At 42.3% G+C, this 13,035-nt stretch overlaps 1 protein-coding gene across 1 annotated transcript in view; it reads right to left on the minus strand.

Annotated features, from left to right (window-relative positions):
- The window catches only part of NETO1 (neuropilin and tolloid like 1), a 73,683-nt gene extending 63,894 nt beyond the window's left edge, over positions 1-9,789 (minus strand). Inside the window, exons 1-3 of the mRNA XM_075142177.1 lie at positions 9,258-9,789; positions 5,345-5,398; positions 3,597-3,734 (exon numbers count right to left, since the gene is read on the minus strand). Coding sequence (XP_074998278.1) covers positions 3,597-3,734; positions 5,345-5,398; positions 9,258-9,285 — 220 coding nt within the window. The 5' untranslated portion in view covers positions 9,286-9,789. The remainder of the gene's footprint in view (positions 1-3,596; positions 3,735-5,344; positions 5,399-9,257) is intronic.
- Between the last annotated feature and the right edge of the window lie 3,246 nt (positions 9,790-13,035).

Here is a 13,035-nt window from a genome sequence, read left to right on the forward strand (position 1 = left end):
GCTGCCGCTGCTGCTGTTGTTCCGGGCAGCTGTGAATTTTGCCAGGTTAGAGTCATGAATATGCGAAACAAGGGTGAAATCGGGCCCAACAGGGAATTTAATGTGTACGCTCAGCTATTTCCTACATTTTCTATATGCCCAGTAAGACTGAAAAAGAAAAAAGAACAAATGCATTTTGAAAGGCAGATGGGATTCACCAGAAGCTCCTCTATAGCATAATAATTTTTGTACTGAGCCCATGACTTCTGGATGACCTAAAGGATTGCTTTTAGAAAGGCATCCAATCTGGACTTTAAAATTCCTAGTTGTTCCAATAGTTAATTATCATTACTACTAAAATCAAAGAAAAGAAAAAAAAAAAAAGAAAAGAAAAAGGAAAAGAAAAAGAAACTTCTAGCTGTTTGATCTGCTTACGCCTTTGACTGCTAGGATAGAAGCCTCTGCAGTCAGAAATCCTCTTCTCTTTTAAAAACTCACTGTCTATGATCATGGCAATTTTTGCCAGCTTCTTTACTTCACCAAAGTAATTTTGAAATGATAAAAGGCTTGCATACATTTAAGATGAGCTACAATGTGGGGAACAAAATTGTATCATGAGATGAAATTCAATTTTATTACAACACACTACATGCTGGAGTCCTCACTCAAGTCCATTAAAGTCAGTAGGAATTGAGTTTGAGGGAAGCCATCAGAATTTGCCCTAGATTGTGTTTGATAGCAAAAAATGAAGGAATGAGAGCAAGCAGGCAGGAAGGAACCTGGTGGTTCATGTATTTAAACTCGCATCATACAGCTGTCAGTATGGTATATACAGTCCCGATATGCTGAACTCTCTAAGACATACAAAGGGGAGATAGCAATGTGGGAATGCTATTATGGATTGTATCGACAGACTCCCTAGTTTGGTACTTGGTATTCAACGGCAGCCAGAAGCTATTTGAAGCATATTGGAATCTCAATAATAAATATAGGAATAAGATGCATATGGAGATGTTTCTCTCTTACTCTAAAATGGAATGGATGTTTATGTCCTGGATTAGCAAGGATTATCCACTCTATAGATTGTTATCTGACCTCAAAGACATTGCTATTAGTAAAATGATTAATCCTTTTTTTTGCAATCCTTTAGCGTCAATATCTTATGCCAATGAGTTCCACAGAGTATAAAAGATATGGGGAAAAGTTTTCACTTGCTAGCCTTCTTTATTATTTTCTGCCATTTTTATATGTTGTAAAAAGAATATGGATAAATAATTGACTGTAATTACAAAATAATTTTGTTGTCCTTCAGTGTTTCTCCTTTTGTTTTTTTTGAAAACTGCCACTTTTTAAAATATCATTGCTAAGACATCTTACTACAACTCTGTTTATCCTTGTGACATTTTTCAGACATGACTATTCCTGATCTTCTTAGAAGGTAGAAATAGACACAGGGAGATCAGAGCTGAAAATGTTGTGCAATATGCATGGTTCTCATCAAATTATATACCGATAGAGCTGGGGTTTAAAATACCTAGTTGCAATCCAAACTGTTGATTTTGGCTGGACAGGAAGCAGAAAATATCAGTGTCATAAGAAAATATGTGCAACTGGTTTTTGCCAGATTTTTCCCATACAATATAACAAGATGTCTCTTGAGTTCAGATTACTCTTTTTACCATACATCGCTCCAAACTTGTCAATGTGGAATTTCATCTTCATCATAGAAGTTGGTTGATTAAATCTTTCCTTGGTAAATAGTTCTTAGACATTTCCAATTTGGCTATTCTAAATCAGGTTATTGCAACAGCATATTTTGCCACCTTTCAGCTTATTAACTATATTTTTATAAGTACTTAATTACTATAATAAAGACAATAAAGAGCTTTCAGACACCTTATTACTAAGAGGAGGAACACCATATGGCCTGCGATACTGGTCTAGGGTTTACAAAAATGGTCTTTTTTTTTTTTTCCACACCCTTTCTCTTTAATTATAAAACATGTCTCTGTGTTTCAGATCCTTGAAGATAAAATAGGGTTACTTCTTCCCAGCCTCACAGGAATGTTAGAAAGATAATTTGATCAATATATGCAAAAAGACCTGGATCTAGCAACATAAGTGTAACAAAAAATATAACTAAGTAGTACATACGGAGCCTATGCATTTATCTTCTTTTTTAATTTTAATTTTAAATCAATTACCAAATGATGAAAGAACTTAAATGTTTACCCCACATCTGCTTAAATTTCGGACTCAAGTGGGAAGACTGGACAAGCATAAATTTTCTTTAAAGGGCTGGTTTGACTCCATGATTTACAATCACTTCTTCTGACTTCAGTCAGTTTACCTAGCATTGAAGTGGAGTTCAGAGATCTCAGTCATTTTGCTGTGATTTTTTTTTTCCTAAACAATACATACAACATTTACTATCCATCATTTCCCTGAAAGGTTTTTATGAAATATATTTCTTTTAGTAACTCAGCACTAGATTTGGAAAGACAGATTGGTTTCTAAAAGGGCCTAGTGGGGTGTTCTAAAGCAGCTAATTCAATTTTAATCAGCTATACACCTTTGGAAATCTTTCCTGGTACTACCTGCATCTTTAGTAAAATAAATATTTCTATAATTCCTGGCTCCATCATTTGTAGTTAATAATTCTGTCCAACCAAACATGGATAGAACAAGCATCAGTGTTGTATTCTGCATTTATTCACAACTCATGAATGAATCTTCTTGGTTCCAGTGACTTACCATTCTGTACCCGATTCATCTTTTCTGCTACTAAGCTCTAACAGTATCTAATCTCTATTACTTTCCACAGATTCATTTTTACAACAATCCATTCAACATCTGTTGTGCTAAGACTGATGAAAAGAAACCGCGTAACTTGCTTGTAACACACCTCTAGCTTTTCTTACATCACCTCCATGTCTGCAACTGTCTACTCTTTAAAAACTGCGTCTTACAGCTGTTTGGTTAATGTTTATTCTTTCCTGGGTTTGTTTTTGGTTTTGTTTTATTTATTTTCATTTCTCATGAGCAATTGGATGAAACATAATTGAATGAAATGAAATTAAAAATGAATGAATGAAATTAAAAACTCTCTACATGGATTTTTTTGTATGACTTTCTTTACTGTACTTTGCCTAGCTGTGCTTGTCATCCCTGGTTCAGCTATGACAAGTTTAAAATACTTATATGAAAGTCAAAAGTATTTTCATTTCCTGTGTTCACTTTTTTTACTCATTTTAAAATATTCTTTATTCTGTCATGTTACAGTATTTTAGGTTCTATTTGTTCTCTGAATATCCTGAAATAAATTATACTGTGTTTATTACTAAGTGACTCATGCATACTTACCACCTGAACTAATTTATGAGTGATATCAGGAAATAAATCAAGTATTTTCCAGTATTTCTTGGTATGCTGTACAAAATTTTTAAACTTTACAAAAAAAGAAAAAAAGAGAAAAAGTGCAGAGATAGAGCTTCTCTGAATCTTGAGAAGATTTAGCATGATCATATAGGCTTTACCTACTCTTCACATATAATAAAATAAAATGTTTTTTTTTAATACAGTTGATAATAGAATATAAAGATTCTTTGGCTGGTCACCTTCTATAATGTAGACGCACTCTCTGTCAGGAGGATACTTGTTGGGGTAATTGGGAGAAGTGAAGATGCCTCCTTCTGCATATTTTGTCCAAGTTCCACACTGCACTGGTTTCTGTCCTTCGGAAGTAGTTTGCTTTTCTGCGAAATGATCACATTAAGCATTATATAATTAGCTCACAAATTATTATGTCACTATGACACTTAGAACTCTCTTACAGAATAAAACAGTCCCTTTTGTCAGTGACCCCTTTTTTCTGTTGAGATTAGGAGTATGATCATTGACCTGGGGGAAAAGGAGGCTGTTCTTTAGGAGTACAAACATATAATTCCTACTCAAAACATTTTTTCAAAGCAGAGAAGAGGCTTGGATGTCTAGGGGAAGATACATTTATATTGTTTTTTAAATAATAACCTTGTAGGGAAAGCACGTGCTCAAGAAATGGGAGACATGATCTTCTCACTTGTATTATCTCAAAAGGCTCAAGCATGTACTCTATTAGCAAGCTACGTGCCATAATACAGGAATACATCAGAGTTGCAAAAACAAGATAAAAACCACAGAATTATGATGGAATATATGAATTGTTTTAAATTTGCAGCAGCTTGACTCTATATTCACTGAACAGAGATAGACGGGGGAACTCCTGGGTTCTGGTTCATAGATTATTTTTATCTTGCTGTTTGCTGTAAAATTAATAAATAGCTCTGAGGCCAGGAATCACAGCCCAGAACTTTCCTCCTCTTAGGTGAATCATCAGAGAGTAGAGTCAGACTTTCTTGTTTTCTTTCTTCCTAGCCCTGAAACTCTTGCAGTCCTTTCTGCACATTGGCAGAGAGCCTGGAGACAAAGGTTTGAGTCTGTCCAGGCTGAAGAAGATGATCACTTCCTGGGCATCATGCTTTAACAAGTAGGTTAAATAAGATGGATTCTTCAGAGGGAAAAATACCCAGGCTGGTACTAAAAGGAAGGATAGTAAGTTCTAGACCTCACACAGGTGTCCGAAGAGGACTCCTGTGTTTTGCTCGGAATGAGGTATCTATATCCAAGGAGTGTCCCACCTAACTTAAGCCTCTGATGTGTAGAGCCGAGTTGTTTGAGGCTCCCTCTTATGATCAGTGGAGGGAGACAGGCACCTTCCAAGGATGATTTTAACCACCTGAGATCTGCCTTATGCTCTGCAAGCATTTCTCTTTCTTCCTGGTCTGTATCCAAACTGAGTACGACACGGATCCTAACTTCCTGAAATGAATTCAGGCCTGCAGAGACTGAGCATTCAGACACAGCTTCAGACCCACACTGTGCTTAGCAACTCTCCCTGCTTGGCTATCACCACACTTTGTATCCAAGGCTTTTAAGAACCTCCTTCTATCCCCACCCTGCACAAATGCACCCATGATACCCCATTTCAGATTTTGAATTCTACTTCAACAAGCCAAAAGATCTTAAGTGTAGACAGCTCAGTGCCCAAATTTCCCAATTTGAAAATGGGGGCACTTTGCAGTCTTTAGTTAGAGTCAGGCTGGGTCTTCAGTTAGATCTAGTTGTGGATCAGGTCACTAGCTTGTTTAAAAAAGAACCACTGGTTTTTGTGTGTGTACAGGCACACTAATACTCAAAACAAATGAACAAAGGACAGACACTGGAAGTAGGTGAACTACTAAAAATCTCAAGAACTAAACTAACAACTTAAATCCATACTTTGGACTCTAATATAATGTCTGAAAAAAAAAGTCTGAAGTTTACATACCTGTTCCTTTTTTGGTTGCCCCAGACAAGTGTAGGATGATTAGACTTGCTACAACTGAAAGAGAAATATGCATTAGATATCACGGTGTGATAGTGCCTGCAATCAAATCAATTGTAAACACCTATCTGAGAAGAATACAAATTAAATAGAATTACTGTAAAAGAAATGTTTCATGTTTACTTGCATCTTTAAATTGTATAATTTTATCATTTTGTATAAACAAGTTTCTTTGTGATCTGTCCCTGTAAGTATTTATCTTTGTAAATGTATCCAAATAAAGAGGAGATCTTTTGGGTTTAAAACAAAATCCCCAGGTACTGATGTTTCCTCCTATTTTTTTTCTTTTTTTAATATTAAAGAAAAACATTTTACCAATATTTATTTACATCATAACTTGGGCCAGTAATAGAAAAGTGGCTGCTTTTAACATAAGGAGACAAAGGCCTGCTAAGTTTCAGTGCCACTGGACTCACCAATGTCTCTCCCTATGGCATAATAAAATTTGAAAGTGAGTACTGGGAGTATGAAAGAAGTGAAGGGTTGGGTTCTTCACATCCATCAAAGCATTTGCAAATCCCCAGTGAAGTAAATTATTGTGTGTGCTTAACAGTCTCATTAATTTAGTTTGTTTGACTTGTCGAGAGGGTGTTGCTTTGTGCTGCAGTGAATCTGCAGCCCATTTTACAAATAGAAATCTCCTATCTCCAACCATGATAGGACAGCTATGCCTCTTGGGAACAAATGTGACCTTTCTCAGATGGACTTCAACCTGGAAATAATTCCTGAGTTTCTGGGAGTTTCTAAATATAACATTTTAACTAGAAAAGGCTAAGAGGCAAAGACTTATGCCAGTCATAATGAGACTGCTTTGGAAGATCAAAGTGACTAGCTAGCTACCTGATGAAGAAGTCATGCACTGATGATAGAATTTTCTTGTCATCATCCGTATCTTCTTCGGCTATTGGAGAAAGTGGGATAGCAAGAGCATAAGAAAACAGCTCCATCAGTTCTTGGAGTGCTCGGGGTTTTGACTCCAGCTAATCTGGCGTTAAGCCCGGACATAGTGCCCAGACTGCACTGAAGTTAAAGTGGAGATGAAGTTGTGTGTTTATTCTGAGTATTTTGGATTGATCAGCTGCCATTTGTATTGTTGACTATGATGAGGAATTGGTGGACCTGTGGTCTTTAACAAATGTAATTGAATGGCATACTTTCTTCTTCTTATCCCCAAGAGACACCAAAAGTTATCATGGGCTAGTAACTATCTACCTAAATGATCCTTTCAAAGATGGTGCTTTCAATCATTTTCAGCTTTTATACTGCAAATTGTGTGCAATTTTTACCCTGAAGGAAGCCAGTCTCCTTATTTCCAGTATTCTGATGGCATTGAGATCTCTATTTCTATGCCTTTCACCCTTCCCGTGTGACACAGTGTTTGAGGCATGGATGATGGCTACCTTATTAAGCAGGGAAAGGCTGAAGTTCTGGGAAAATGAAGGCTTGGCAGCATATTCACTATTTCTTGGTCAGGCTCACAGCCCCTGTGTCTTTTTGAATCCCTCAGCTAACAGAGACGGATGTTGGCAGAGCTGGTAGTTAAAAACTCTTCTGTGTCATGGGCATTCAGTGAGAACATTACATCTTCTACTCAGATCTGAATGCTACCGAACCATTCATGCCCTTACTCTCCTCAGGGATGGATTGTGGAAATACGTGCTAGCTGGGATTCTGCCCGACGGCTGTGTCAGAATCTGAAGGCGATGCAGGATTCGCCCATTCACTAAGTTGCTCATTTACTTTAGCTGTGTTTCATGCAGTGAACATACTGCATCTATGACTGTAATCCTCACCAGTCAAAACCTAATTTCTCAATAGTGTAAGGTGGATTGGTGTTAGAATATGGAACCAGCTGCCGGCGTTCTTTCTGCCCACAAATTTATGGAAGCTATAATAGGACACACAACAGCCAAACAAACCCCATGTGAGAAATGTTTCTTCTTAGGCAATTAATATAGTTCATATCTGATTCTTATAGGTTCATTTCTAGCACCTTTATCTATTAGCTCTTCCCTCCTTTTCTATATGGAAAAAATTAAAGTTCAGAGAAGTAAAGAGAGTTGGTCCAAGTCACAGAGATATTATTACCAAGATGACAGAAAAACCACAGATCTTTTCAATTCTAGCTGTAACCGCTAGAAAGTATGCTTCCAAGTCGTAGAGCTGTTATTCCAAAGCAGGGAGCTTTACATATCATCACGTCAGAACTGATTATTAATAAGGAGTCAAAATAATCTTGATAATAAAATATAATAGACAAGAAGAGGCTAAGAGACTAAGTTTTTTCTGAACATATCATATCTAACATTTGGATAGATGAAGTGAAATACTTCTCCCGTATTTCAAAAAAAGGGAAAGCCTCTTGATTTAGTGGCATTAACACCAGCATCACCAAAATCTGTATATTGCCAGAAAGTAATTAAAAGTATGGGCTTTATGGCAAAAGATAACACAATATTTTTTACTTAAGCAGTCAAGGCTGTCCATTTTATTCTATGACCCCTTGCCTTTTTCTTTCTCAAGCCACAGGAGAAGAACAGTGCTTCTTACAGAGAAAAAAAAAGAAAAGAAAAAAGAAAAGAAAAGAAAAGAAAAGAAAAAAGAAAAGAAAAGAAAAGAAAAGAAAAGAAAAGAAAAAGAAAAGAAAAGAAAAGAAAAGAAAAGAAAAGAAAAGAAAAGAAAAGAAAAGAAAAGAAAAGAAAAGAAAAGAAAAGAAAAGAAAAGAAAAGAAAAGAAAAGAAAAGAAAAGAAAAGAAAAGAAAAGAAAAGAAAAGAGAAAAGAAAAGAAGAGAAAACAAAACAAAACAAAAACAAAAACAAAAGACCCCAAAGAGTTCAATCATGCAATCTTCACTCTCTGAAAACTGTCACTTGGGAAGCTTTGACAGTATGGCAACAATATTGTGATTATCTGGGTTTGGGAATCATTTTAAAGAAGTTTCCACCAAATTTCTTGTTGTGCTGTCTCTGTCTTCCACCTCCCCCTTTCCCTGCTAATCACAAGTGTAATTATAATCCTGCTTTCTAGTGCCACTCTGATTACGCATCTTGGCATCTTTTTCGATCTGTGCAGTTTTCCATTACAAGCTGTACGTTAAGAGACTCCTCTCTTGGCCAGGCAGCTTTTTAGAGGCTGTGATTTGGCATAGGCATGGCTTAGCCTAGCGAAGAGTTGTTGGACAAGCAACACCTGGCCATAGCGCTGCTATTTTACAGGTGTGGATGTAGACAGAGGTGCTGGAAGGAACTGTGGCCCGTCAAGCCCCTTCAGTAGAGTGAACCCTCTGCAAAACTGAAGCGGGAGAGGGGGTCCTATCCAGGCAGCCTGAGGCCCCTGGAGCGTGTTCGACAAATAATTGTTACATTTCGGTGCCTCCATGCTGCTCCTGGAGGATTTCGCCCGAGGGGGCCGCCCCGGCCCCGCAGCCCTCCGGGATCCGCGCCCGCTGTGGCCGCCCCCACCGCGGCGCTCGGCGCTGCCCCGCGCCCCCTCGCCCCTGGGCCGCCGGTTCGAGCCTCGGCTGGGGCTGCACCGCATCGCCGCGGACGGCGGGAGCCGTTCCCCCTCTCTCCCCCATCACGCCGAAAGCCATCAGACGCGTCGCGCCCAGGTGAAAACCTCCAGCCCGCAGGAGCGTGGCCCCCCGCCCCACAGCGCTGACAGACACCGGCTCCCCTCCGCTGCACCGCAGACTGGTGGGGAAGGGGGTGCTGTGTGTGCGTGGGGGGAGTTTACCCCCACGCCGCGGAGGTCTGGGCGTCCCATTACGCTAGTTGTGGAGGCAGCGGAGGGCAGGAGCCCGTGCGCGGCGGCGGAGCTCGGCCGGGGAGGGGACGGGAAGGGGGAGATACTCACTGTGAAAGAAGCTGCGCCCATGGGTCATGTCTGTTCCGTACACAAGGGGCTTCGGTCTCCACTAATTCCATTTAGATACGGGAGGACTTCCAGTGGCGGGGAGAGATTGGAAGTAGGAAAAGAAGAAGAAGAAAAAAAAAATCCCGAAGCCCACACACAGCAGAGCGGAGCAGCCCTTCCTCTCACTCGCTCTTCCTCACCGCCTTCAAATAATCACCGCCGGCTCAATCCCATCACACCCGAGCTATCACCAGCACCACCATAAGCGTTGCATCGCGGCGGCGGGCAAGGCGGCGGCGGCGGCGGCCCGCGCATCCAGGTGCCGGCGGGCGGCGGCGGCGGCGGGGCGAGCCGAGCCCCTAGTCACCAGTTTCATACAAAACCAAAAGCAGATCGAAGCATTTCCTGCAGGACTCCGAGCCCAGCGACTTCCAGCCCTTCGGCTTCTTGTGATGCATTGAAGAAGGGATTAATGGGTCCGTCATCAGCTCCCTGTGCTTGCTCCTCTGAAGGGGTGGGGGCGGACGGGAGGGAACCCAAAGAGGAGGGGTGGGGGGAAGAAAGATTTACCAAATAGGGGATTTAGTCATATTTGTGTGCAATGCGATCCTTATTAGAGAAGAAATCTTTTAAAATCGAACAAATCCATTTTTGCAAAACCCTTTGCCTGCGTGTAGCGTCGTATCAAGTGGTAGCAGCGGCAAGAGGCTGAAAGCACATTGCACCGTCTGAAATCCTCTCGGGAATGGATGGAGCAAGATAGAGATGGATGAGGATAGAGAGATGTCCCCTCACTTCTCCAGTCCAGGGCAAGAAGCAGAAGAAAATCCTGGAGACTCTTCCATTCATTCAGTGCAGGGGAAGGGCGGGAGGGTGGCGGTGGTGGGGAAAGAATGATTTCAAAACTGGGAAAGGAAGAGTAAGAGGAGAGGGATCGTTTCCCCTCCCCTAATCAGTTCATGGACAAGACAAAATGCTCATGTGTTCCTCCTTGAACTGTACCTGCCAAAGAGAAATTGAAAAGATTTTCCCCCTTGAGAGGCGACTTCTCCATTTACACACCCCCACACACGCACGCACACGCACACACACACACGTACAAAAGGGAGCAATAAAAGTTTAGCTGCTAATCCTCTGGCCGCAGATACAATGATTGCCTCTTCCAATCAGCCCAGAGACGACAGAAAAATCTGTCCCTTTCTCAGGCTTCTCTTCCTCCCCAGCTACATCCCACCCCAAACACCCATCCCTTTGACGAGGTTGCGGAGGGCTAGTGGCCAGGGCGGGAAGGGAGGGGGGAGAGTAGAGTAGGGAAAACATATTAATAACAGGAGTAGGGAGAGAAGCTGAAATGATCTCAGCGAAAAACAAGAAAGCAGGAGGAGTGGGTGGACGGAAAGGGCAGTGTCCCTTCTTGGCCCCGGGAGCCGGCCCTGCAGGGCCGCGGCAGCCGGCAGCCGCCTCCCGCAGCGCCGCGGCGCCGGCACCCCCCGGCCCGGGCAAGGGGAGAGCGGCGGGGATAGGCAGGGGCCGAAGCGCACCTATGGGGCGGCGGGGAGGACAGAGGAGAAAGGAAGATTTGTGCCACAGAAGTGCGAGGGGAGCAGAATGGCATCCCCCGGCCCCTCTGCACCGCTGCTGCGGCGGCGAGGCTGGGGAAGAGCCGGCGCGGGAGAGGCCGCCGCCACCGCCCCCCGCGGTGGGCGGGGGGGGGGGGGGCAGAGCCGGAGGCCCCGGGCCCCGGGGCACACCCAGCCCCTTCCCCGGGCTCCCCACGCCGCGGCCAGCACCGCGGAGGTAGGGGCGCCCCCACCCCTCCTTGCCCGCACCTGATGCTCACGCCGTTTGCAACCAGAAAAGTGCGTCTGGAAGCGCGCAGCCGGGGCGGGGGGGTCGGGAGGGTGTTGGGGAGGAGGCTGTAAATCAATTGGAAATAGAACACAGCCCGGGATCCACCTTTGCGCGGATGAGGAAAGGCAAAGGGGAGGTGAGCGCAGGTCAGACGGCGCCGATGGCTGTTTGCAGGCGGTCCCCGCGGCCGGGCGCGGAGGGGCGGTGCGCACCCGCGGAGCCGGGCTGCCCGCCGGGGTCGCGTCCCCCAGCCCGGAGTCTGCCGGCTACCTGGTGGGTAGCAATAACGTAGTCAGGCGACCTGTTGTCTTTAGGGCAGCTTTTTCATGAGGCGGGTGCCTTTACTCCCTTTGGGACAGCACTGAACAGCACAACTACTATTGCAGAAGGTGAATGATGAGGAAGCCTCTATTTTTTTTCGTGTGTTTTAACAAAGAACCTCAGGGCTTTTTTCAGCCTGTGGATCGTCTGCTCTGTACTATGAAATCAAGAATATATCTGCCATCGATGCTTACGAATGCAGTCAGTCAGCAATAGCAGCATGCACATTAGGATAAATCTGAGGTGATCTTGGCTATCAGAATTCATCCGTTCAACCAGCCAGCCAGCCAGCCATCACCCCGGCCAGCCTGACTTTGAGCATTTAAAAATCCTGCTGGCTGAGAAGGGCACGGGATTCAGCTACAGGGCTCTGCAGTAAGCTCCTCATAATAAGGAATATAGAAGATAAAAGACTCCATGAAGGATTCACCTATGTTTTATGTAATCTGTCTTACCATTAGCAACATTGTCTGCAGTTGTTAATCTTAATGAACTGTCCTATTCTGCTTTCTAACCCTCTCAGCACTTTCTCTGACCTTCCCTATTCTCTCCCGCCTCAAGTTAAAGAACTTTACTTGTGCAGTAATTGAAAGTCACCTGATTATCCATAGGATAGACTCCTATAATACAGATGTGCAGTCTGCCTTAGTCCAGCAACAGTAGAGTAACTGGAAAAGGACCGTGTTGAAAACAGTCATAGGAGTGTTTATAGACAGTCAGATGTTTCTTCTGCAGGATGATGCAGACATCCATATGGCTAAGTTTCAAGTTATAGCTACTTTAAAAAAAAAAGGTTATAGAACAAGTAGGCACAAAACAGCTGATTTTGCTGTTCTGGGAAAATGTGCTGTGTCACATCATGTAACAGCGAGCTTCAACATTTTTCCTTTTTGGAAATAGGGTGTTTTCATCTTTAAATCTCTTAGATCTCTTTTGATTGGCACTCTTAATTTTAAGGACACCATTGCAATAATATTGACAAATAACGTGGTACATAACAGGTATGTTTAAAATAGGCCAAAATGTAATCAGTCACCATCATTATGGAGTGAGACATCCACAAAATAGCTGAGGAGTGGCCACAGTGGCCATTGCATGTTCTGCTAATGAGATCTTAAGGGGATATCTCGGGATCTACATAGCTGGATGCTAAAAGCTTGTTCAAATGCACACAGCATTTGTAAGTTAGAGACTGGTCAAAATCACTTTGTACCTCAATAGATCTCCCTCCTGTAGAGAGTTTGAAATTTTGAACTTCATATAACTCCTAAAATCTTCACCACCACCTTTTTTTGCTTTATGTCTCATTTTGTTGCAAAACCTGTTTATGTGACTTTTGGTAAATACTCTTTCTAAGAAGGTAGTAGCTCACCTGCCAGCATGCACCTTTCACTACCCTGGTTTTGTATGGGTAAATATTTATATACTTAGTGTGTACTTTTGGCATCCTTAATTAGCCATTAACCATACCCTTCCGTTTCTGTTAGGCAGTAAACTAAACAAGGGAGAAAGGGATTCACATTTAGTAAAACACAAAATGTTAAAAAAAAAAATTAATGGAAAATAATAGTGACCATAAACAATTGTCTCAAATGACATCTTAATA

This window comes from Calonectris borealis, chromosome 2 (assembly GCF_964195595.1).
Source record: "Calonectris borealis chromosome 2, bCalBor7.hap1.2, whole genome shotgun sequence".
Taxonomy (NCBI): domain Eukaryota; kingdom Metazoa; phylum Chordata; class Aves; order Procellariiformes; family Procellariidae; genus Calonectris; species Calonectris borealis.